We start from the raw sequence: 27572 nt of genomic DNA, 5'->3' as shown, positions 1-27572 counted from the left end.
ACTTCTACTAAACTGTCATGAATTTATCTATGAGCCTGAGATCGATTGCTCTGGTCTCCACTCAAGTTCCCGGGAAAATTTTCGGGTCTTTCTCATTGCACTAAAAGTTTCAATGAGTAAACAAACCGTACCACACTCCGTGATCATTCTCTCCTTTTTCAGTTACGTTATTGTGATAAAAAAGAGTAATTTAAAATGTAATAACTCGCTAACATGTCAAGAGTTTTAAGGGGTGTGTCTTAGTAACATATTGAGAAGTTAGTTAAGTTTTCAGAGAGTAATATGAGCCCTGCTCGGTTGCAGCGAAGAATAGCTTCATACTGAGAGTAGCTGCCATTTTATGTTCGATTGTGAATGAACATGTTGCGTGTTAATAAGATATTTTGCAATGTTATTTGTATAATGGTTTTTCAAACACTTTATTACTGTTGATAAATTGAGTTATGGTTTACTGAGTTAAAGCTTTGTGCTTGACAGTTATATTGAAATTAGTATCTGTTTCAGTGAATTACAGTGTATACTGTTGTGACTTGAATAAGCCTGTACCCTACAAAACTATCTATTTCCTGTAGATCTGTTTCTGTAAAAATGTTTACTTTTGTAAATGATTTGCACTAAAAGTTTCAATGAGTAAAAACAATACCGTACCACTCTCGTGATCATGTTCTCCCCTTTTTCAGGGGCGTAAACACAACCAAATGGCATTTTTTTTGTGATAAGAATAATATTTATCGAACAAAAATTACATTTGTTGTGTAACTGGGAGTCTCGCTGGTGCAGACATCGAAGCATTATCTAAGGTAAAGCCGATTATATTTGATTGCTTTTTCTGACTTTCATGACCATGCTAGATTTGGGGCTAGTGTTGTAGCATTTGATTGCTACACTCACAAAAGCTTGGATTTCTTTCGCTGTAAAGTATATTTTCAAAATCTGACCACACCTGCATTCTCTGTAAACTGGTCATCTCTGAACACCCGTCGCAAGATCCACTGGTTATGCTTATTTATAAAAACCCTCTTAGGCCTCACTCCCCGGTATCTGAGATATCTACTGCAGYCCTCATCCTCCACGTACAACACACGTTGTGCCAGTCACATTCTGTTAAAGGTCCAGAAAGCACACACAACCCTGGGTCACTTATCATTTCAGTTCGCTGCAGCTAGCGACTGGAAAGAGCTGCAACAAACACTCAAACTGGACAATTTTATCTCAATCTCTTCATTCAAAGACTCAATCATGGACACTCTTACTGACAGCTGTGGCTGCTTTGCGTGATGAATTGTTGTCTCTACCTTCTTGCCCTTTGTGCTGTTGTCTGTGCCCAATAATGTTTGTACCATGTTTTGTGCTGCTACCATGCTGTGTTGCTACCATGTTTTTGTCATGTTGTGTTGCTACCATGCTGTGTTGTCATATGTTTCTGCCTTGCTAATTTGTTTTCTTAGGTCTCTCTTTAGGTAGCGATGTGTTGTCTCTCTTGTCATGATGTGTGTTTTGTCCTATATTTATTTTTTATTTTTTTATCCCAGCCCCCATCCCCGCAGGAGGCGTTTTGCCATTTAAGAGGCCGCCATTGTAAATAAGAATTTGTTCTTAACTGACTTGCCTAGTTAAATAAAGATTAAATTAAATAAATACAATTCTAACTAATAATGTAGTGTAAAGACCTGCATTCTAACTACTCTAACTACTGTTGGACAAAAATGCCATGCTACACTAATGCTAGGCTAAAACAACACATAATACAGGGTTAATCAGGGATAGGATTAATGCAGCTGTTAGTGGAGGCAGCTGTTGGTGGCGGTTCTATTCCCAGTGGATCACTAGCCACACCCTTGGTTTCATGGTTCCTCTTATAACTGCTCCCTGTACCAAGACTGCATAAGTGCATAATATGAAGGAATTACATTTTGAGCCTCTGCAAGAAGTACCTATGGCTTCTGTTCCCAGTGGATCACTAGCCACACCCTTGGTTTCATGGCTCCTCTTATAACTGCTTTCTGTACCAATACTACATAAGGCTGCATACTTTGAAGGAATTCCTTTTTGAGCAGCTACAAGTACCAGCATCAGTCAGGGTTTGGCTAGTCATTACTGACAAGATTCTCCATTTGACATGTTATTTAGATTATAACTGGCCTCCCTTTAGTTGGCTTGAACATGCACTATACATACAGGAGTAATGTTGCTCCCTCTGAAGTAACAAAGCCCCTCCACCACGGCAAGGCGGAGTCCAGGAGAGGTGATAAAAAACTGAAACAAGGGCCAGCACTGTGTAAAGTTGTGGTTTAGAAGTGGCCGAGCCAAGGTTTCTAATGTCACAGTGAATACTGCATTGGGTCTCTGTTCATTAGATGGTTAGAAAATCGGAGAATGTGCAGACTGGAATTCTTCCCACATCCAGTGCATGTCTGAGATTCTTCTGGCATCTGCTCTCAGCCTGTCCTGTGATTTCTTTAAAATAGTACAATAAATATGCCTCATGAATAGACAATAGCACAAACAATAMATTTTTYAAATAATATTTCAAAATAAATAAAAAATAATGTGTGTTCCTTACATCACGTTACTTCTCCCTTCTCCGCCCTCCTGGTTTGGAGTGTTAGAACTCAGACGTCCCAGGTTCATCTTCCTCAACCTTGTCATCAGACATTATAACAGTATTATTACATAGCAGAAAGTGGCTGATGAGATAGGTTAATCACACAACAATGGACTTTAACATAGTCACATACCTGTGGTGGTGCCTGGAACTGGTGATTGGCCATGATTGAACTCCTGGCATATAGTCCCCCAAAAGATATGATATGAACTTGAGCCAAATCAATATATGATCATCTAATGCCAATAAAAATGTTTTAAATGCAAAATTCAGTTCATAATATTACAGTAGTTGATATTACCAAGGAAACTGGTCCGTATTGCACTGTACCATAAAAGTGCAGCCCAGCAACAATCAAGCATAGAACGACAACGAGTGAGACCCAACAGGCAGCAGAGGTCTCTGTGAGGAGAGAGGGAATACAGTATTATAAGTCTGTATTTACAATTACATATCATTTTGTTTTCCTTGCAGCTGCATTTACGTGTAATTTGTTTGCCCTAGCAATCAGTATAGCTTTGTTGTAAACGCTTCCCTGCAGAAAGTTAAGAGATAATACTAGGTTATAAGACATGTACATATGGCAGTAGAGAGATAATTGTGTATCATGACCATCTTAGTTAGTGGTTATACAGTACTTCCTGTAGAAAGGGTAATAGCCATAAGTTGAAACTAACACATGCAGTGAAAATAAGTGAGCATCTTGCTCATCCTTGTTATCCATGCTACATCACATTCTCACCTCATATCAATCAATTTTCAATTTTATTTTTATAGCCCTTCGTACATCAGGCTAATATCTCGAAGTGCTGTACAGACACCTCAGCCTAAAACCCCAAACAGCTAGTAATGCGCTGTTAGAAGCACAGGTGGCTAGGAAAAACTCCCTAGAAAGGCCAAACCTAGGAAGAACCTAGAGAGGAACCAGGCTATGAGGGTGGCCAGTCCTCTTCTGGCTGTGCCGGGTGGAGATCTATAACAGAACTATGCCAAGATGTTCTAAAATGTTCATAAGTGACAAGCATGGTCAATATAATCATGAATAATTTCAGGTGCTTTCATAGGCATGCGATCATCAAGAGTTGAAAACAACAGGTCTGGGACAGGTGGCTGGTTCCATAACGCAGCAGAACAGCTGAAACTGGAATAGCAGCAAGGGCCAGGCGGACTGGACAGCAAGGAGTCACCACGGCGGCAGTCCCGACGCATGGTCCTAGGCCCAGGTCCTCGAGAAAAGAAAGAGAGAAGGAGAAAATTAGAGAGAGCCAATATTTCAAAATGTTCATAAATGACAAGCCATGGTCAAATAATAATCAGGAATAAATCTCAGTTGGTTTTCATAGCCGATCATTAAGAGTTGAAAACAGCAGGTCTGGGACAGGTAGGGGTTCCGTACCACAGGCAGAACAGTTGAAACTGGAATAGCAGCAAGGCCAGGCGACTGGGACAGCAAGGTGTCTATCATGCCCGGTAGTCCTGACGTATGGTCCTAGGCTCAGGTTCTCAGAGAGGAAAGAGAGAACGAGAGAATTAGAGAGAGCATACTTAATCACACAGGACACTGGATAAGACAGGAGAAGTACTCCAGGTAACCAACTGACCTAGCCCCCCGACACAAACTACTGCAGCATAAATACTGGAGGCTGAGACAGGAGCGGTCAGGAGACACTGTGGCCCCATCCGAAAGAAACCCCCGACCAGGGCCAAATAGGAAGATATAACCCACCCACTTTGCCAAAGCACAGCCCCGCACACTAGAGGGAAATCTCAACCACCAACTTACAATATATGTGTATGCCAGGAATATCTGTATCGTTGCCAGACAAATTTACTTATGGAACAAGCAAACCAATCATTCGATCGCATAACAAATATAAGCAACTTATAAAGCAGTATAAGAAACCAGTTACTTCTAGTTCCTCCAAACCGGATCCGGGCACCCCCCACAGCTAAAAAAGCTGACTAGCATAGCGCTGCATAGCGTCACAAGTAAATACTAGCATCTAAATATCATTAAATCACAAGTCCAAGACACCGATGAAAGATACAGATCTTGTGAATCCAGCCATCATTTCTGATTTTTAAAAATGTTTTACAGGGAAGACACAAATATGTAATTATATTAGCTAACCACGATAGCAAAAGACACAACTTTTTTTTTCCACCATTTTTTTCCTGCATGGGCAGCTATCACCAATTTCGACCAAATAAAGATATATATACCACAAACCAAGAAAAAACTTCATAGATGACAGTCTGATAACATATTTATGGTATAGGCATATTGTTTTTTTAGAAAAATGTGCATATTTCAGGTATAAATCACAGTTCTACATTGCAGCTGCATCTGAAATAGCGTTGGAAGCAGCCGGAATAATTACAGAGACCGACGTCAATTACCAAATACTCATCCTAAAACATTTCTTGAAAAATACACAGCATACAGCAAACGAAAGACCAACATCTTGTGAATTCCAGCAGAATTTCAGATTTTTCAAGTGTTTTACAGCGAAAACACAATATTAGCATTTATATTAAGCTTACCACCATAGCCAGAAACACAAGCCAATTTACCAGCCACAGTTAGCGATCTAACAATGACAGCAAAAGGATATTGATAATTTTTATACTACCATTGATATACTTCATCAGATGAACAGATCCTGTAACCAATCATGATTCACATAATGCATATAGGTTTTGTTCGAAAATGTGCATATTTAGCAGTACAAATCGTGGTTATTCAATGTGATCAGTGGCAACAGGTCATGCATCTGGCCGCGCCATCTTGGAAAGGCACCTAAGTTTACGATTATTTATCGATTAGATTGACAAAAAAAATACAGGTTGGACAGCTAATGAAAGATGCATTAGTTATTAATGCAACCGCTGAGTTAGATTTTTTAAATTAACGTTACTAGACAACAGTGTGCGTTACAGCCAGACTAGTGCCGCAATAATGGCCGACAAATGCGTTTACATTTTCCACATAAATACGGAATAAAATCATAAATCGCTTCTTACTTTGGACGAGCCTTCCATCAGAATCTTGGGCAAGGTGTCCTTTGTCCAAAATAATCGTTGCTTGTTGTAAAAACGTCCTCTTCAACTTTGTAATTAGCAGCTAACAATTGCTACGTGCACACACATGTCCAAATCCTCCAAACGCAATACTACGAAAATTCCGAAAATAGCAATATACTCGCATAAACTGATATAAATCGGTTTAAAATAACTTCGTTATGATGTTTCTAACACCTATATCGAATTAAATCACAGACGGATATATCTTAGGCCGATTAACGAGAGCTTTTGAGCATGCCATTCTGATGCCCCTCTTGCGTCTTGACGAGCGTCCAAAAGAACGGACATGTCACTCCATGGCCTTTTATAAACTCTGAGAAATACGTAGAGACTCCATTCCACTTCTCATTGGTTACTGACATCCAGGGGAAGGCGGGTGCAGTTCATTTCGACCCATAGGGCACACACAGAGCTTTAAACTGATCTGAGAACAGAGCCTAGTTTTCAGACCTTCGCATGTCCTGTCATGATTTTCGCTGTAGAAAGAGTTCTGGTTCACCCACAGACATAATTCAAACGGTTTTAGAAACTAGAGATTGTTTTCTATCCAATAGTAATAATAATATGCATATTGTACGAGCAAGAATTGAGTACGAGGCAGTTTAATTTGGGAACGCTAAATGTCCAAGTTGAAACAGCACCCCCTGTAGTGACAAAAGGTTATTAAGCAACCAGCAGTGGTGTAAACTACGTATGTAAAAATACTTTAAAGTACTACTTAAGTCGTTTTTGGGGGTATCTGTACTTTACTATCTATATTTGACAACTTTTACATTTACTTCACTACATTCCTAAAGAAAATAATGTACTTTTTCCTCCATACRTTTTCCCTGACTCCCAAAAGTGCTTGTTACATTTTGAATGCTTAGCAGGACAGGAAAATGGTCCAATTCACACACTTATCGAGAGACCATCCCTGGTGGTCAATATATTGCCTCTGCCTCTGATCTGGCGGACTCACAAAACACAAATGTTTYGTTGGTAAATKATATCTGAGTGTTGGAGTGTGCCCCTGGCTATACGTWAAAAAAAAATTAACAAGACAATTGTGCCATCTGGTTTGCTTAATATATTGATACTTAAGTATTATTTTGCTATTACATTTACTTTTGATACTTAAACCCAAATACTTAGACTTTTACTTATGTAGAAATTTGCTGGGTGAATTTCACTTTTATGTGAGTCATTTTTTATTAATGCATGGTGTACTTTTTCCACCACTGTCAACCAGTATGAATAGTGTGTGTGTCTCAGGTRCTTCTCACCAGAGGATGTGTGTACATAGAGGGAGCCAGCTGCTCGTCCGTAGGGGTTGGAGGCCTCACAGACAAAGAGACCATTCAGCTCAGAGCTGAGACTGAGGAAGTGCAGTTTGTCTCCCTCTGCTCTCACTGAAGACCCAGGCCATGGCTGGACCACTCTGCGAGACAGGGAGGGTGAGTGAGAGAGTGAGTTTCAGAAGAAAGGTCTTTGTTTCTGGCCATTTTGAGCCTGTAATCAAACCTACAAATGCTGATGCTCCAGATACTCAGCTAGTCTAAAGAANTCTTTGTTTCTGGCCATTTTGAGCCTGTAATCAAACCTACAAATGCTGATGCTCCAGATACTCAGCTAGTCTAAAGAAGGCCAGTTGTATTGCTTCTTTAATCAGAACAACAGTTTTCAGCTGTGCTAACATTATTGCAAAAGGGTTTTCTAATGACCAATTAGCCTTTTAAAATGATAAACTTGGATTAGCTAACACAACGCGCCGTTGGAACACAGGAGTGATGGTTGTTCATAATTGGCCACTGTAAGCCTATGTCGATATTCCATAAAAAATCTGCCGTTTCCAGCTACAATAGTTATTTACAACATTAACAATATCTACACTGTATTTCTGATAAATTTCATGTTATTTTAAATAGACAAAAAATTTGCTTTTCTTTCAAAAACAAGGACATTTCTAAGTGACCCCACTCTTTTTAACGGAGTGTACATGTGCAGCTAATATTTACATTTACACTGGTTTGAACTAGTTTACATAGGAGTGAGTACCTGCTCCAGGTGTAGTTGGGGTGTGGGTTGCCGTCTGCTACACAAAGGAAGACTGTGGTTTTAGAGGCCTCACTAAGGGTAATGTTCACTGTCTGAGGTGGATCTGAGAGAGAGAGAGAGAGAGAGAGAGACAGAGAGACAGAGAGACAGAGAGACAGAGAGTCAGGCTATAGGGAGAAAGTCTGAGACATAGCAGTGTGGTGCCAGGACAATCTCCCTCTCAATGTCAGTAAGACCAAGGAGTTGATCGTGGAGAGAAAGAAGGGAGATCACGCCCCCATCCACATCGACAGGGCTGTTGTGGAATGGGTCGCGAGCTTTAAGTTCCTTGACGTCCACATCAGTAATGACTTAACATGGTCGACACACACCCACACAGTCGTGAAGAGAATGGGTCCTCAGATCCTCAAAAAGTTCTACATCGAGAGCATCTTGACTGGCTGCATCACCTCTTGGTATGGCAATTGAACTGCCCTTGAACGTAAAGCGCTAAAAAAGGTGGTGCGGACTCTATAGTAGGCGGTGTCAGAGGAAGCCCCGAAAAATTGCCAAAGAGTTCAGCCACCCAAGCAATAGACTGTTCACTCTGCTACCRTCCAGCAAACGGTACTGGAGCATCGGCTCTAGGAYCAACAGGCTCAGAGACAGCTTCTACCCCAAGCAATAAGACTATTAAATAGCCAGACTGCTAAATAGTCAATTAATGGTACCCAAACKTTCTGCACTGACTATCTTGATCTGACCCTACGCATACTCACTAGACTTTATATACAGTACACACCATCTACACACTCACTCACACACCCACACTACACTGTCCCTCACACATTCAAACACTACATATGCACACACACACACACATAACAAATATGTATACCAACACAGAAACACACACACACTTCTACACATAATTTTCTGCAGCTACTCTGTTCCTTATTTTACTCTTATTATTATCTAGTCACTTTACCTTGCCTTGATGTACATATCTACATCAACTACCTGTACTTCTGCACATTGATCTGGTACTGGTACTCCCTGTAAATAGCCCCATTCTTGTGTATTTTTTTGTATTTCTTTTGTGTTAGTTACTATTTTATTTATTATAATGTTTTTTTTAAACTCTGCATCGTTGGGAAAGGTTTGTAAGCAAGCATTTCACTTTAAAGTCTACACCAGTTGAGCTCAAATCAAATTTTATTGGTCACATACACATGTTTAGCAGATGTTATTGCAGGTAGCGAAATGCTTGTAAATTCGGCACATTTGATTTGATAGAGACATTGAGAGAGACAGCGAGTGAAAGAGAGACATCGAGGTGGTTACAGTTACTGCAGATATAGAATGTAAATAGAACTACACCCACACCAAGACAGATATATGACACCCATAACAATGACTCTACAGTCTCTGAGCAGTAGGTGGAACTTAAAACCTCTTAAGGATTAGCTCCTTTTTAAAATTTTCACCTAAAATGACATACCCAAATCTAACTGCCTATACAGTAGCTCAGGCCCTGAAGCAAGGATATGCATATTCTTGGTACCATTTGAAAGGAAAGACTTTCATGGAAATGTGAAAGGAATGTAGTAGAATATAACACAATAGATCTGGGGAAAAAATAATACAAAGAAAGAAATCAAACCGTTTTTGTACCATCATCTTTGAAATGCAAGATAAAGGCCATAATGTATTATTCCAGCCGAGGTGCAATTTAGATTTTGGTCACTAGATGGCAGGAGTGTCTTTGCAAAGTTTTAGACTGATCCAAAGAACCATTGCATTTCTGTTCAAAATGTTGTATCAGGACTGCCCAAATGTGCCTAATTTGTTTATTAATAACTTTTCATGTTAAAAATTGTGCACTCTCCTCAAACAATAGCATGGTATTCTTTCAGTGTAATTGCTACTGTAAATTGGACAGTGCAGTTAGATTAACAAGATTTTAAGCTTTCTGCCAATATCGAATATGTCTATGTCCTGGGAAATGTTCTTGTTACTTACAACCTCATGCTAATCGCATTAGCCTATGATAGCTCAATCGTCCGTGGAAGGGACACAGATCCCCAAAAAGTTGATATTCCACAGATGAGGCAACACTAAGAATTCAGTTGTTTGTGAACCTGGTCTTCCTTAATTTCAGTTTGATTACTTGCAGTAGAGGAGCAGTACAATGAAAGCCTTGTAAAGGTCCATACCTCTCTGTGCATCAGAACAATGTTTAAGCTAAATAAAATAACATTTGATACAGGCTAGATCAAAGGCTTTGCTCTGTGGAAATGGTTTTACATGGAACCCAAAAKGTTTCTACCTGGATCTAATAGGRGTTATTCAAAGGGTTCTAATAAGGAGACAATCGAATAACCTTTTTTGGTTCTAGATAGCAGCTACAGTGAGTTTATACTTACAGTGGATGTTTATGCTGTAGTTGTAGGTCTTCTCTGTTACCAGGGCAGACTGGTTGATCACACACTGGACCTGCTGCTGATTTGCTGCTCTGGTTGGCACCCCGAGCAGGTGGCTGAGGACTGTGGTGGTTCCGTTGGTGTGCTGGGTGGAGTTAGTCACTGTCCTGAACAAACTGCCCAATGCACCTGTCTTCCATCTCACATCTGCCTGTGGCTTGGCACCAGCAGCCAAACAGGTTGCCAAGATAACCTCATTCTCCCCAATGAGAGGAGGAACATCAACTGTCACATTCACTAGTGGAGGAACTGTGACCAGAAAACAAACAATCAAACATACAGAGAGTAGACAGTCACCAATGATGAATGTGGAACTATACATGAAAGAACAACCCAARCACACACAGCCCGTCATGTGAAACTTATCCAAATGCTCATGTCACATGACCAACAAACTTTAAATAAACTCTATCATGTTCTCTATCTGGCCAATTGCAATATACACCATTAGTAGCTACACATTTACTGTATTGGAGGTATGGGCAATCAAGTTAACAGGTTTTAGCTCACCCTGAAGAGAGGTACTTGCATCTCAGGTATTAAGTTTCACACACACATCCCAAAATATGTTTTTCAGCTTCACCAGTTCCACTGAAAAGCATTCACAGCCCAGTGATTATGCCGTTAAGGAATGCTGGATATAGTGGTGTATTCTGTATATTCCARCATSTGTTCCACCATTAGGGAAACTATTGGTGCTTGTGCTCTCCTGGTTACAGATTGAGWAAGAGGATACACTCTTAGAAATAAAGATTCAAAGTACAAAGACATAGGGTTCTTGTCCCCACAGGGGAACCCTTTTTGGTGCTAGGTAAATCCCATTGTAAATGGTTCTGCCTAGAACCCTCTATAAATAATAATATATGTTTAAATGTTTTATTGTTACATACACCAGATACTTGCAGTGAAATGTGTTGTTTTACAGGGTCAGCCATAGTGGTACAGCACARCTGGAGCAAATTAGGGTTAAAACTTCTTAGGGCTAGGGGGCCGTATTCGGAAGTTTGGATGACTGAGGTGTCCAAARTAAACTGTCTGTTACTCAGGCACAGAAGCTAGGATATGCATATGCATGGTRGATTTGGATAGGAAACCCTCTGAAGTTTCTAAAACTGTTAACAGAATGTCTGTGAGTATAACAGAACTGATATGGCAGGCAAAAATCAGAGGAGAATCCATCCAGAATTTTTTKKGGAGCTCACCACTGATTATAATGGTTGTCTGTAGGAATATAAAAGGAATACCTCTCAGATTACAGTTCCTAGGGCTTCCACTAGATGTCAAAAGTATTTAGAAAGAGTTTCAGGCTTGTTTTTTGAAAAATGAGCTAGAATTTGTAGTTTTTCTAAGTGGCTCCCATTTTGTCTGTAGTGTTATGATGCGCTCCGGTGAGGGTGCGCACTTTGTTATTTATCTCCGGTAATGAACATACTATTCTCCGTCTTAAATTGTRTTGTTTATTTACGTATTAGGGTACCTGAGGATTGATTAGAAACGTTGTTTGACTTGTTTGGACAAAGTTTATTGGTAACGTTTGGGATTAATTTTGTATGCATTTTCAACGAGGGGAAACCGGTGGATTGTTGAATGAAGCGCACCAACTAAACTGACTTTTTGGGGAAATAAAGAAGGACTTTATCGAACAAAACAACAATTTGTGATATAGCTGGGACCCTTTGGATTGCAAACAGAGGAAGATCTTCAAAGGTAAGTGATTTATTTTATCCCTATTTCTGACTTTCGTGATGCCGCGGCTTGGTTGGAAAATGTTTTTAATGCTTTTGTACGCGGGGCGCTGTCCTCAGATAATYGCATGGTATGCTTTCGCCGTAAGCCTTTTTGAAATCTGACAAAGCGGTTGGAATAACAAGGAGTTAAGCTTTTAACCAATGTATAACACTTGTATTTTCATGAATGTTTAATATTACTAGTTTTGTTTTTTGAATTTCAGCCTCTGCAATTTCACCGGATGTTGTCGAGGCCGGGCGCTAGCGGTACACCTTTCCCAAAGAGGTGTTAAGTGTCTTCCTCAGCCGGAATGAAGATATCCAACAATTGGAACTTTTAATCACCTTCAACATGTATTTTAGAAAGACTGCCAGGTTAGTAAAAATGTATAAATGATCTACCTAAACTGGAACAACTATCTCAGTAACGGGTGCAAGAAGTCCAACTAGTAACAGATTGGATTAGTTGAGAAATGTCTTATGTTATTTATATTTGTATAGAATAAAAGTTAATCAAGTAATCATTGCACATACAAAAACACAGATATTGAAACAAACAAACCTACCTCCAATAGAGCATGCTTGGAAATATGATAATGATGCGCGTGGTTTTGAGTGTTTTACTGTACACCAGGGATGGGCAGCTAGTTATAAAAAAAATTGCAAAATCTTGTCTACACTCCATGTCAAAATGTGTAGAATTGCAGCAAACTCTAAAACTGAAAACATTTCTCTCCACGAGCAACTGTGGCTCCTCACGATGAGTTCAGATTTTTGTGATCCCCATCAAAGTGCCCATCCCTGCTCCAAACAGAATAAATGCAACAATCACACTCAATTCTGGTTATTAACACCAACACTGATTTTCTTTTACACCACTGAGTGTTAACTTAATTTAACTCCTGAAACAACAATATAAATGTTACACTGAAAAATAAACATGAGTTAAAATTGTAAAATGTTCTGTGTACCATACAATTGGATCACTCATACTTCCTTCTATTCTCCCACTCTCTGCTCTATACAATTACAGAAAATACTAATTTGAAATACAGAAATCATTGCAAAAATATTGATTATGTCAGTATTGTATTTGTAAAATGATTAAGGGAATCATTGCACAAATCATATGCACAAATATTTAAAAAATACTGTAGGTACAGTTTAAAACATTATCTTTAAAATGTATGAGATTACAGGAACTCCTGATGTTAAATTAGATTAACACTAATGCTCAGCAATATTTAAAAGAAAGAAAAACGTTATAATAAAAAATTTATTCACATTTAGAAGGGTTTCTATGTGGAGCCCTTATACAGTGCCTTGCAAAAGTATTCACCCCCCTTGGCTTTTTCCCGATTATGTTGTGTTAAAACCTGTAATTTAAATGGATTTGTATTTGTATTTCATGTAATGGACATACACAAAAAAGTGAAATGAAAAAAAAACTTGTCTCGAAAAATGTAAAAGGAAAAGTGGTGCATGCATATGTATTCACCCCCTTTGCTATGAAGCCCCTAAATAAGATCTGGTGCAACCAATTACCTTCAGAAGTCACATAATTAGATAAATAAAGTCCACATCTGTGTACAATCTAAGTGTCACATGATCTGTCACATGATCTCAGTATATATACACCTCTTCTGAAWGGTCCCAGAGTCTGCAACACCACTAAGCAAGGGGCACCACCAAGCAAGCAGCACCATGAAGACCAAAGAGCTTTTCAAACAGGTCATGGACAAAGTTGTGGAGAAGTACAGATCAGGGTTGGGTTATAAAAAAATATCAGAAACGTTGAACATCCCACGTAGCACCATTAAATACATTATTAAAAAATGGAAAGAATATGGTACCACAACAAACCTGCCAAGAGAGGGCCGCCCACAAAWATCCACAGACCAGGCAAGGACAGCATTAATCAGAGAGGCAACAAAGAGACCAAAGATAACCCTGAAGGAGCTATGGAGCTGCAAAGCCACACAGCGGAGAATGGAGTATCTGTCCATAGGACCACTTTAAGCAGTACACTCCGCAGAGCTGGGATTTATGGAGGAGTGGCCAGAAAAAAATCCATTGCTTAACTAACGAGTCTCCCTCCCGGATCCGGGATCCTCCTCATCAAAAAAGCTGACTAGCATAGCCTAGCCTAACGCGACAGGGATATCATATAATATAATTTCATGAAATCACAAGTCCAATACAGCAAATGAAAGATAAACATCTTGTGAATCCAGCCATCATTTCCGATTTTTAAAATGTTTTACAGCGAAAACACAATATWTATTTATATTAGCTCACCACAATAGCCAAACACACAATGCCATGTTTTCACCATGTTTTCACCGCAAACATAGCTTTCACAAAACCCACAAATAGAGATAAAATTAATCACTAACCTTTGAACAACTTCATCAGATGACAGTCTTATAACATCATGTTATACAATACATTTATGTTTTGTTCGAAAATGTGCATATTTAGAGCTACAAATCCTGGTTTTACATTGTGAATACGTAGCCATGATGCACCAAATTGTCCGGAGAAATTTTGGACAGTCACGTAATCTAACCCAATCTAACCAAAAAACTCATCATAAACTTTACTAAAAAATACATGTTGTACAGCAAATGAAAGATACACTGGTTCTTAATGCAACCGCTGTGTTAGATTTTTTAAAATAACTTTAGTACAACATACAGCATGCAATATTGTGAGACAGCACCCAACAATTCTCCGCCTTGTTGGAGCCAACACAAACCACAAAAATACGAAATAACATCATAAATATTCTCTTACCTTTGTTGATCTTCCATCAGAATGTTGTGCAAGGAGTCCTAGTTCCAGAATAAATTGTTGTTTTGTTTTAGAATGTCCATTTCTTCTGTCGAATTAGCAACTTTGGCTAGCCATGTGGAGGGCACATGTCCAAGAAATGTTTGCGCATGGAACGAAAAATTCCAAAAGTCCCAATRAACGTTGAATAAACTGGTCAAACTCGGTTGAAAAATCCTACTTTATGATGTTTTTCTCATATGTATCCAATAAAATCAGAGCCGGAGCATTTCGTCGTGTATACGTAACGCATTTCAGAAGACAATGTGGAGTTCCCCTGTGCGCAGTTGAATACTGACAAAAGAGCGGACCTGTCACTCCAAAAGCTCTCATTCGGCCTCACATCAAGCTTGACACCCCATTCAACCTTCTACTGCCTGTTGACATCTAGTGGAAGGCGTTTGAAGTGCATACAGATCCATAAATATAAGCCAGTTGAATAGGCAGGCCCTGACACAGAGCCTCATTTTCAGAATTTTCACTTCCTGTATGGAAGTTTGCTGCCAAATGAGTTCTGTTTTACTCACAGATATAATTCAAACAGTTTTAGAAACTTCAGAGTGTTTTATATCCAATAGTAATAATACTATGCATATTGTATGATCTAGAACAGAGTACGAGGCCGTTTAATTTGGGCACGATTTTTTTCCAAAGTGAAAACAGCGCCCCCTATTAAGAAGAAGTTAAAGAAAAAACACGTGTGGTGTTCACCAAAAGGCATGTGTGAGAATCCCCAAACATATGGAAGAAGGTACTCTGGTCAGATGAGACTAAAATGTAGCTTTTTGGCCATCAAGGAAAATGCTATGTCTGGCGCAAACCCAACACCTCTCATCACCCCGAGAACACCATCCCCACAATGAAGCATGGTGATGGCAGCATCAGACTGTAGGGATGTTTTTCATTGGCAGGGACTGGGAAACTGGTCAGAATTGAAAGAATAATGGATGGCACTAAATGGATGGCACTAAATACAGGGAAATTCTTGAGGGAAAACTGTTTCAGTCTTCCAGAGATTTGAGACTGGGACAGAGGTTCATCTTCCAGCAGGACAATGACCCTAAGCATACTGCTAAAGCAACACTCGAGTGGTTTAAGGGGAAACATTTAAATGTATTGGAATGGCCTAGTCAAAGCCCAGACCTCAATCCAATTTCAAATCTGTGGTATGACTTCAAGATTGCTGTACACCAGCGGAACCCATCCAACTGGAAGGAGCTGGAGCAGTTTTAACCTTGAAGGTTGGGCAAAAATCCCAGTGGCTAGTTGTGCCAAGCTTATAGAGACATACCCAAAGAGACGTGCAGTTGTAATTGCTGCAAAAGGTGGCTCCACAAAGTATTGACTTTGGGGGGATGAATAGGTATGCAGCTCAAGTTTTCCGTTTTTTTGTCTTATTTCTTGTTTGTTTCACACACACATTTTTTTCGCATCTTCAAAGTGGTAGGCATGTTKTATAAATCAAAAGATATTTTAATTCCAGGTTGTAAGGCAACAAAATAGGAAAAATGACTCGGGGGTGAAAACTTGTGCAAGCCACTGTAGATCAATCATATCCCTCTGGAAACCCTCTGGAAACCCATTTTTCTAAGTGTAGAGAAGATGGACTTTCTGTGGTAAGGAAAAACCTATAGATGAGGTTTATRGTTTTGCTTCACTTAACAACTTTTTAGCTTTCGAGTATTGATTATCATACACAGTCTTTCTACACTGTCAAAAGTAGAAAGAGTGATACAAAGAGTGAAGGAAGAGTTCTTACCTAGCACAGTCAGAAGTATCTCTGTACTGTATGCTCCACTGGGGAAAACACTGAAGATACATGTGAAGGTGCCTTCATCCAACAGTCTGACAGCTGTTATTCGAATAGATCCAAGGTTTTCTGATGGGTTCCCAATAAACTGGACTCTACCACTCAATCCATTTGGTGCAATAAACTTAGTACCCCCATTGGGATAAATCAGCATAAAATTATGGTTCTGTGTTTCTTCCAAAGTACTTTTCTGCCATGTTATCTGTTCGAGATCCTCGGTCGTCTCTGTCAGTCTGCAGGATAAGTCCACATCCTCCCCCTGTACCACAGTCCTGCGTCCTCCAATCACACGTGTACCTGAAGAGAAAACAATCCAAAAACAAAGTCCAAAAGATACCTGTAGAATAGATGCTTATGAACTCTAATAAACAGAGATGTTACCTAAACACACAGACAAGACCATTATTAGTATTTAGCTGTGCTTATGTAACAGTATAACTTTAGTACGTCCCCTCGCCCCGACACGGGCGCGAACCAGGGACCCTCTGCACACATCAACAACTGACACCCACGAAGCGTCGTTACCCATCGCTCCACAAAAGCCGCGGCCCTTGCAGAGCAAGGTGCAACACTACTTCTAGGTTTCAGAGCAAGTGACGTAACTGATTKAAACGCTAGTAGCGCGTACCCGCTAACTAGCTAGCCATTTCACATCCGTTACACTTATGAACTATGATATCCTATTGAAGCTGAAATGTGGCTATTGCAAAAACAAATGTGCCAATTGCTCAATCTTTGACCCCCTCCCCATTTAGGTAGCCATAGTCAGAGGAGATGGCTAAAGCACATACTGATCTGGGTCCAGTCTAGGCTGAAACTACTTAGTGAATATGTTATTAGAGTTCAGTGTGTCAAATCGGAGGGCCTGTTGTCCGAACCTCTGGCAGTCTCTATGGCGGTAMCGCAGGGTTCAATTCTCGGGCCGACTCTTTTCTCTGTATATATCAACGATGTTGCTCTTGCTGCGGGTGATTCCCTGATCCACCTCTACGCAGATGTCACCATTCTGTATACATCGGGCCCTTCTTTGGACACGGTGTTAAAACCTCCAAACGAGCTTCAATGCCATACAACACTCCTTCCGTGGCCTCCAACTGCTCTTAAACGCTAGTAAAAACCAAATGCATGCTTTTCAACTGTTCTCTGCCCGCACCCGCCCGCCCGACTAGCATCACTACTCTGGACGGTTCTGACTTAGAATATGTGGACAACTACAAATAGCTAGGTGTCTGGCTAGACTGTAAACTCTCATTCCAGACTCATATCAAACATCTCCAATCCAAAATCAAATCTAGAATCGGCTTTCTATTTCGCAACAAAGCCTCCACTCACGCCGCCAAACGTACCTTAGTAAAACTGACTATCCTACCGATCCTCGACTTCGGCAATGTCATCTACAAAATAGCTTCCAATGCTCTACTCAGCAAACTGGATGCAGTCTATCACAGTGCCATCCATTTTGTTACCAAAGCCCCTTATACCACCCACCACTATGTTCTAGTTGGCTGGCCCTCACTACATATTTGTCGCCAGACCCACTGGCTCCAGGTCATCTATAAGTCTATGCTAGGTAAAGCTCCGCCTTATCTCAGCTCACTGGTCACGATAACAACTCCCCCCTGTAGCACGCGCTCCAGCAAGTATATCTCACTGGTCATCCCCAAAGCCAACACCTACTTTGGCCGCCTTTCCTTACAGAACTCTGCTGCCAGTGACTGGAACGAATTGCAAAAATCGCTGAAGCTCGAGACTTACATTTCCCTCACTAACTTTAAACATCAGCTATCTTAGCAGCTAACCGATAGCTGCAGCTGTACATAGTCCATTTGTAAATAGCCCACTCAATCTACCTACCTCATCCCCATATTGTTTTTATTTACTTTTCTGCTCTTTTGCACACCAGTTTTACTACTTGCACATCATCATCTGCTCATCTATCACTCCAGTGTTAATCTGCTAAATTGTAATTACTTTGCTACTATGGCCTATTTATTGCCTTACCTCCTCACTCCATTTGCACACACTGTGTATAGACTTTCTTTTTTTTCCTATTGTGTTATTGACTGTATGCTTGTTTATTCCATGTGTAACTATCTGCTGTTGTTTGTCTCGCACTGCTTTGCTTTATCTTGGCCAGGTCGCAGTTGTAAATGAGAACTTGTTCTCAACTAGCTTACCTGGTTAAATAAACGTGAAATAAATAAATAAATAAAAAATAAGCCTAAAGCCCTCCCTCTATTCTTACACTTAATCAAGAGTAAGACATTCAATACATTCCTAGATACTTGTGCATGTTTAGCATGTCTCAAAACTACTGAGTTAAAAACATAGTAAACATACCGAGTTAAAAACATGGTTAACATACTGAGTTAAAAACATAGTCAACATACTGAGTTAAAAACATAGTAAACATACTGAGTTAAAAACATGGTAAACTTACTGAGTTAAAAACATAGTAAACATACTGAGTTAAAAACATGGTAACATACTGAGTTAAAAACATAGTAAACATACTGAGCTGATGTGTGTGTCTTATTGTACCCTAAAAGGACCAGAACTACAATTAAAAGGTGGGATTGTGTGTTTGGTGGATTTATATTGCTTGCCTAGTGTCAATAAGAAAAAAAGAGACAAAAACATAACATCAATTGGAAACCTACTTTCTGTATCCCTCTGGATGATGAGTAGAATCACACAGCACAGCTTCCGTAACATGCTTTGCTCTTCTCATTGCTAGGGTCATAGGGGAAATGTAATAATAGCATTATATAGCATTTTGAGATTGGCATTTAATGAGGACCTATTCATTGTTTATGTAAGACAGTTATATAGGCTAAGCTATATGTAAAATAACGTTGAATGAGATGCAATTTATTCAATCAATGGTCTGCAATCATAACTCTTTGTTGAAGACTATAAACATCTTGCAATGTAGCCCAAACCTTTTCACAAAAATAACAAACAGGCCTACATTGGTCAGTAATAATGGAAGAGAACTGAGGCATCTGTAAATGTAATAGGCCACTAACCTTTGATGATTGTAAGTTCCTCTGCTGAAGTAGCCGAGACATTTGTTTTTTGCCGTAATGCTGACATAAAAATGTCCTACTGTAGGAAAGCCAGCTATAGGAGCCATGGGGTGGATCATGGATGAGAGAGTCTAGTCTCCACCCCACTTGCAGACTCCTGGCTTTTTATAGGTTGTGTGCTACCTCTTTGAAAGCCTGTACCACCATCTACTGGTTATGGAACATACCCATAGGTCCTCCTTGAACCTCAGGTTGTTGTCTTTAAAATATACATTTTTCTTTGCATTTTTCCATGTCCAACTATGTACAATATGTATAAATAAGTACAATGCTTTTAGCACAAACTCATGACACATCGAGCTCACAAYGATTGGTGTGTTTGTAAATTCAATCTGGATTGCCAGAGTCCACTCAGAGTGCGATCTGGGTGTTYGTAAATTCATGCATTGTCAGTATGTCCATTCTTAAATCCAGAGAGTTTTGCTCTTGAAGCGTTCAGAGCGCACACTGGATATGGAACAAAGGGGCAAAGGTAAAGGACGGAAGGCAGGCTCAGAGTCAGGGCAGGCAGAAATGGTCAACACMGGGAAAACTAGAAAACAGGAACAATCGAGAGACAGTAACAGAGGGAAAACCGCTGGAAGGTTTGACAAAACAAAACGAACTGGCAACAGACAAACACAGGTATAAATACACAGGGGATRATGGGGAAGATGGGYGACACCTGGAGGGGGGTGGAGAYATTCACAAAGACAGGTGAAACAGATCAGGGTGTGACCATTGAACTATGTTAATACTGTCAAGGTAAATTACATACTAGCAAGATTGTTGCTTGAATGCAGGGACAGGCATACATAGATTAGACAACGGAGATACTCCAAAAAACGTCCTGCTCAAAATCCTGGTAGTTGTTGATTTTGGACTATGTTGTCTCTATTTTGCTTTATTATTGACTAAAGGAAGTAAGCTACCTAAATGTGACTTTACTGCTAGTACTGAAGCAGGACATCGAGTTACGTTTTTAGCCCAAAGCCTTGTATTAAAGCAAAACAACCGCTGAAGGTAGGCAACTTCTTCTTCATTGAAATGACAGCCTGACTGGCTGATTAGCATGAAGACACTGAAAAGCTCACAAAGCAAATTTAGCCAGTGACAACCTTGTAAAACCTTTGCTAACATCTACAACATTTCAGATTTCGAACAGAGTAGACTTTAATGTGTAGGTTCACTTTGTTTTTGGAATATTTACATTCCATCTAAGCCTATTAGGGTAAAATAACAACTTCAGGCATATACACAGTACTTTAAACTACTGCTTCAAAGGAATAGGGTTCCCATTCCTTCCGCTTTATTTTCACACAGTTGTGTCTTGCAGAAGGGAACCATGAAGAGGAGCTTGGAGTGGGCAAGGGGGAGGCTGATAAAGCAGCAGAGAAGACCTGATTMACCAAGTATCACAGTTAATTCTGGTGATTCTCACCTGGTTAGTATGCACAACACGGCAAGGATCTTAGATAGTTAAAAAAGTGTTTTGGGACAAATTAGTAAAACACTAAACTGATTATCACTACCCTTAAAGATTGACTGCCAACAAAAGGAAACTAAATCCATGTGGAAAAGTATTCATGAACAACTACAACCATAATATTTATTTTTACTTAGTGCAAATTAACAGTAATATAACATCCATCAAAGTATAAAGTGACGTACCTTCTCCAACTTCTCTCAAGTCATATTCCGCAATTTCTTTCAGTTCATGCACAGGAGGTTGTAGGCCACACACTTGCCTGTATAGCCTCTCTGAAAGAAATTGTACAACACTGTGTTTAGGCTATTAATGTATTKTGACACCGCCCCCCTCATTCCAAAAATACTTTGAAATTATAGTAACTATCACAAATTGTGGCCAAGTAATGTTTTTATAATATTGGACTTTAAAGACATAAATAGAAATGTTGACCAAGAACGAATACAATGGGCAGCAGGAGAACGAATAGTGGAAGAAAATCTACGGCTTATCAACATTACCTGGTTTGATTGCTCAACAGTAAGCCCAACCACACCCATTACAATGCTACTTACGTTGTTGTGCATGCTAGCCAGAGGTACGAAACTCCTGAATGAACTGAGAATCTTGATCAGTTAGGTCATCTGCTGAAGCAAAATGTATCAGCCTCCCCCTAGCCCACTCAAGGCTCCTCTGCATGGTTTCCATTCTGCAAGACGACAGTTTTGTGAAAATAGAGACCATGGAACTCCGATTCCTGTTCAAACCGTGCCATAGTACTAACGTTAACGTTCCTGGTTCATGCCTGAAGTTGTTAATTTCTACATCATAGGCTTAGATGGAATATTAATATTTCAAATGGTATTCAAAAGTAATATATGTGCTGTTAGAAAGCTGATATGTTGTAGATATTAGCAACGTTTTTACAGGGTTGTCCTAGGTCAAATGAGTTTTATGTGAGCTTTGTAAATGTTTTCATGCTAATCGTGAGCTAGCGCAGCTAAGACTAGGTAGCATTGAAATTATAGCTAGCCAGCCAGCCTGCCTGAAGTTTTAGACCTTCAGCTGTTGTTTTGCCTACAAATATATATGCCTACAAATATATAATATGTTTGACGTCAGTACTCCTCGATAATAAGTCACCTTTATGTAGCTAGTCTTAAAGCATAGTCATGTCATGTTTCAGTGGCTATAAAAGTGAACAATTTACATGTTTTTTGGAGCAGGGCTGTAAAAACTTCACAAGACGGTGCCGTTCACTGCAGCTATGGCCGGGGTTTGAGGCAAAGGAACGTTAGCAAGCTAACTGGTAACTMATTTAGCAATCCAGACGTTTAAATACCAGCATTCATTCAAATATATATATACTACATATACTAGCTACATATATAAAATACTCCCTCGGTCTAATCAGACTTACAATATTAGCGACACATAGGCCTAAGTTACTTACACACAACATAGCTGCATAGCCATAAACAGATCCGTCCTCTGTGTTAGCTAGCTGATCAACTTTACGATTAAGTAATAATAGTATTTAAAAAGAATCAACCTTGTTAACGTGGACTGAAGGGCATCAAGTCCAGGATTATCGGAGAGCAGAAGCCGAGTGCAGTCATTTAGGGTCTGTTTGCAGCGGATAAGGAAGTTCCTTCACGCCATCTTCAATGGTGCACCTTTAGCTTGTGGTGTTGTTGYCTCAAACTGACTGTACACCGATTAATGAAATCTGGTTGAAACGAGGAGCCAGGGAAATTGTCTGGTAAAATTAGTATATTAAAGAATGCGTCAAGTTAGCGTGYGTAGGTGTATATTTAGCAGCTGTAGGCGTTAATTTGACGTGTGCAGGACCACTTGCAGTTGTTTATTTAGTGTGCAGGACCGCTTGCAGCTGTTTATTTAGCACGTTGGACTGCCTGCACTTATTTGACACATGTAGGCATTAACTTCTTATGGCTGAAGGGGCAGTATTGAGTAGCTTGGATGAAAGGTGCCCATTGTAAACGGCCAGCTCCTCAGTCTCAGTTGCTAATATTGCATATCATTATTAGTATTGGATAGAAACACTCTAAAGTTTCTAAAACGGTTTGAATTACGTCTGTGAGATTACAAGAACTCATATGGCAGGCAAAAACCTGAGAAGTTCCACTTCCTGTTTGGATTTTTTCTGGGGTGCCATATTTTCAACCAAGCTCTTATTCAAAATACAGAGAGTTATGGATGGGTTTTCACTTCCTACGGCTTCCACTAGATGTCAGCAGTCAATAGAACTAAGTCTGATTACTCTAATGTGAAGGGGGTCGAAGGAGACAGAATTTAGTATGAGGTGCCATGAGGTGACCATGCATTCAACACGCGTGTTCCGTGAGAGGCAGCTCTGTTCCATCTCTCAATTGAATGCGATTTAATTCTCCGGTTGGAACGTTATTCAAGATTAGTTAGGGTATTTGGTAAACAATTCGAAAGTAGCTAATTTGACATAAATAACGGACATGAACGAACAATCAAGCATTTTATGTGGACCTGGGATTCCTAGGACTGCATTCTGATGAATTCATCAAAGGTAAGGAAACATTATCATATATTTTCTGGTTTCTGTTGAGTCCAACATGGTGACTAATTTGGCTAATCATCTGAGTCCGTCTCAGATTATTGCATGGTTTATATTTCCGTAAAGTTTTTTGAAATCTGACACAGCGGTTGCATTAAGGAGAGGTATATCTATAATTCTATGTGATTTCTTGTATTATCATTTATATTTATGTTGAGTATTTCTGTTGAAACGATGTGGCTATGCAAAGTCACTTGATGTTTTTGCAACTAATGAATCTAACGCCTCAATGTAAACTCAGATTTTTTTATATAAATATGAACTTAATCAAACACAACATGCATGTATTGTGTAACATGAAGTCCTATGAGTGTCATCTGATAAAATAATCGAAGGTTAGTGATTAACTTCTTGGAACTATAGGGGTGCTTTCCGCATTAGCATATTTTGGTCTCCAAATTAAACTGCCTCGTGCTAAATTCTTGATCGTACAATATGCATATTATTGTTATTATTGGATAGAAAACACTTTCTATGTTCTATAGCCGTTGGAATTTTGTCTCTGAGTGGTACAGACTATATCTACAGCACTTTTCATGACAGGGGTCAGATTTCAGAAATTTTTACCCCTGATCTGGAGTCTGTTTTTAAGGTGACAGTGAATGCTATGAAGAAACGACACTGCCTACGTCTTCCTCTGGGTGTCTGTACGTCATCACGTTTTGAATGGAGTCGATTGCACAATCACAGCCAATATAAAAGAACAAAACGTGGAGGTACCTCCCTTTCTCGTCGCGCGCCTGAAGCGTGAAGGACATCGGACTTGCCTCATTCCAAATCGTTGTTTAGCAGCAATATTTCTCTGGTCATGTTTTTACTCGTTATAGTTGTTAAAAACATCATAATGTAGTTAATTTGAACCGTTTTATAGCAATTTATATCCGTTTAGTGCGATTCTGAGGATTTCTTTGTCGTGCACTTTCTAGCTTTGGGAACGTTTCGGGGTCTCGGTCGTTGTTAGTGACATTTCGAAGGACAGAGGACATCTATCGACCAAAAGAAGATTACAACATAGAAGGATACATTGCCCAAGAATCTGATGGAAGAACAGCTCAAAGTAAGCAATTTAATATGATAATCGTTGTTCTGTCGAAATATTTTAAACGCATATTTCGCCATTTGTTTGTTATCGCGTCACTTGGCGAACCCTGTATTGAAAAGTAAGGATATTTTAAAAATGTAAGTCGCGGTTGCATTAAGAACTAATTGTCTTTCGATTCCTGTCAACCCTGTATTTTTTGTCAAGTATATGATTAGCTTTCGATTAACTAGATCACTCTGAAAGCTGACGTCCCTCATTTTGATGCTTGAGTTGCTACTATTTTCATTGTATAACCACGGTTTTGTATGGCTAAATATGCACATTTCGACAAACTGTATATGTATGTTGTAAAATGATGTTACAGGAGTGTCATCGGAAGAATTCTGAGAAGGTGTGAAAAATTAATATATTTTGGCGGTGATTACGTTATAGCGCTCTTTGGCTGGAATCGATGCTCTGGTAACGTTTTCACATGTGGTATGCTAACTTATCGATTTATTGTGTTTTCGCTGTAAACGCTTAGAAAATCTGAAATATTGTCTGGAATCACAAGATCTGGGTCTTTCCATTGCTATGCTTTGTCTTTCTTATGAAATGTTTTATTAAGAGTAAATTGGTCATACACGTTGCTCTCTTAGTAATTCTAGTCGTCTTGTGATGGTCGGTGAATTGCAAACTGTGATTTCTACCTGAAATATGCACTTTTTTCTAACAAAACCTATCCTATACCATAAATATGTTATCAGACTGTCATCTGAAGAGGTTTTTTCTTGGTTAGTGGCTATCAATATCTTAGTTTAGCCGAATTGGTGATAGCACCTGAAGTAGTAGAAACTGATGGAGTTAGAAAAGTGGTGTATTTTGCTAACGTGTTTAGCTAATAGATCTACTATTTTTTGTCTTCCCTGTAAACATTTTAAAAATCTGAAATGGTGGCTTTATTCACAAGATCTGTATCTTTCATCTGGTGTCTTGGACTTGTTTTAATGATATTTAGATGCTACTATCTACTTGTGAAGCTATGCTAGCTATGCTAATCAGTGTGTGGGGGGGTGGGGGTGATCCCAGACCCGGGGTAGAGGCTCGTTAGAGGTTAAGGGTTAATTCCACACATCAAGGTTAGGCTTGCACAGATCGGGAGGACCTTGGAACATTCCTGTGGTTGAATTGTACTTCTAACCCTAACGGTTCGCCGCTGTCCCCCAAAGCACCTGAAAAAAAATTAGGCGAGCATTTTTTTTAGGGCCAGGCTTCATTTTGGGCCTACTTTTTTCACGGTCGCTGCGCTCAGAGCGAGCTATGGTCAAGCGGGGCGTCTTGTTGAACTCGGCACGGCCTAGAGACTATGGTGATGCGATTTTTAGTGTTGATTTCAGTCTGTCATTTTGGTGATGGTTCCTCACTGTTTAAACATATTGCAAATGTACAAAAGTCACCTAGCAAGTCAGCGTCCATCAGTCAATTAGATATCATTCTAACACCAAACTGATACAATCTGACACCAAACCCACTTTTTCCAAATYGTTTAGAAGCCAACTATCACATATTTCAGAGCAGGCCCATAATTCACAGCGCCTTCAGTTTAAAACATAATAAAAACATAAAACACATAGTTACGTTCTAGCTGTGGGTCAAGTTCTGACATTATGTGTAGACCTATGTGAGGCGACCCTGAATCCCAAGTTTCGGCTCTATAGGTTATTCGGTGCCCAAGCAACGACCTTAATTGGTGCTGAAAATCCACTTTTTTCCATGCCTTGCTGCGGGGTCCTTGAATGAGCTATCGGACAGAAACGTTGGGGTTCGTCTCTATGGGCCGAGCCGGTTTCAATGCACCTAGTCTTGCGACGACTCTGGGACTTTTCTGAATGTCGTCATTTTGACCATTACGAAAATGACGACATTCAGAAATAATGGTCAAAATGACGACAAAATTGCAAATGTACGAGGCTGTTTCTCAGTCCGAGAACCTTCTAGAGCCACATAACCCAGCACGCACTATCGACCTGAGCTCTAGAACAGGTTTCTAAAGTTTCAGACCTCTAGGTCTGACGGTTCTTTAATAGTTTGAACAAAGGTAAGTATTGCAGGCTCTGTGTGTCTCTAAGCCCCACACTGTGTCCCACACTGCTCGGTCTGAGTGCAGCAACCGTGAAAAAAAGAAGGCCCAAAATATATCCTGGCCCTAAATTTCAGGTGCTTTTGGGTGACAGTGGGAGAACCGTTAGGGTGAGAAGCACAATTCGACCTCAGGAACGCTCCTGAGGTCCTCTCGATCTGTGCAAGCCTAACCTTGAACGTGTGGCATTACCCTTAAACAGTGAAAATAAGGTGTTTACATCAAACAGTTTGCATTGACTTCTCTCCCCATAGGAATACATTGCCTGCACCCCTAAATTCAACCTGAAGGCTATGTAGGTTATTAATGCCTTATGAACCTGTCTTCGATGACAACTCATCAGGCCACTATGAGGTCTACCTGTGTTGATTCTAAGCTTCCTGGAGCAACCGGAAGTGGTTAAATTCACCCTAAAGGTGTCTTGATATACATAACCTGCAATTGTGAAAATCACTGCATTCAACCCTGTGTAGATCAGTCAATTCTTAACGTATAGACTTTAAACACAGGATCCTGTAAAAGCCTACCCCAACGAGGATATGTGTTCACGTTCAGCTTCCTGTACCAACCAGAAGTGCCTTAAATTGGGATGTTAGGGGCTGTTTCGAATGGTTAAAAAAGTGATGTGTGATTAGGCAACCCTCATGAACTGTAAATCAGTCATGTCTCCCATCAAATTCCACAGAAACAACACACACACACACACC

General features: G+C 39.8%; 1 protein-coding gene and 1 long non-coding RNA gene across 4 annotated transcripts in view; both read right to left on the bottom strand.

Annotated features, from left to right (window-relative positions):
• Positions 1-19701, bottom strand: part of LOC111979139 (nectin-3-like) — a 24698-nt gene extending 4997 nt beyond the window's left edge. For 2 of the 3 annotated variants that reach the window (XM_070448854.1, XM_070448853.1), the window contains exons 1-9: positions 19587-19701; positions 19218-19290; positions 16507-16854; positions 10132-10437; positions 7727-7829; positions 6955-7109; positions 2739-3007; positions 2564-2641; positions 944-2457 (exon numbers count right to left, since the gene is read on the bottom strand). In XM_070448854.1, the coding sequence (XP_070304955.1) occupies positions 2880-3007; positions 6955-7109; positions 7727-7829; positions 10132-10437; positions 16507-16854; positions 19218-19272 (1095 nt within the window). In that variant the 5' untranslated portion in view covers positions 19273-19290; positions 19587-19701 and the 3' untranslated portion in view covers positions 944-2457; positions 2564-2641; positions 2739-2879. The remainder of the gene's footprint in view (positions 1-943; positions 2458-2563; positions 2642-2738; positions 3008-6954; positions 7110-7726; positions 7830-10131; positions 10438-16506; positions 16855-19217; positions 19291-19586) is intronic. The other variant, XM_070448855.1, reaches the window with a different exon arrangement.
• LOC139029281 (uncharacterized) overlaps positions 1-23092 on the bottom strand; it is a 116406-nt gene extending 93314 nt beyond the window's left edge. The window contains exon 1 of the long non-coding RNA XR_011481582.1: positions 23027-23092. This is a non-coding gene — a long non-coding RNA (uncharacterized lncRNA). The remainder of the gene's footprint in view (positions 1-23026) is intronic.
• Between the last annotated feature and the right edge of the window lie 4480 nt (positions 23093-27572).

The sequence above is a fragment of the Salvelinus sp. IW2-2015 genome, linkage group LG2 (assembly GCF_002910315.2).
Source record: "Salvelinus sp. IW2-2015 linkage group LG2, ASM291031v2, whole genome shotgun sequence".
In the NCBI taxonomy this organism is placed as follows: Eukaryota; Metazoa; Chordata; class Actinopteri; order Salmoniformes; family Salmonidae; genus Salvelinus; species Salvelinus sp. IW2-2015.
Note: the sequence above shows the minus strand (reverse complement) of the source record. Positions and strands in the feature narration are given on the sequence as shown.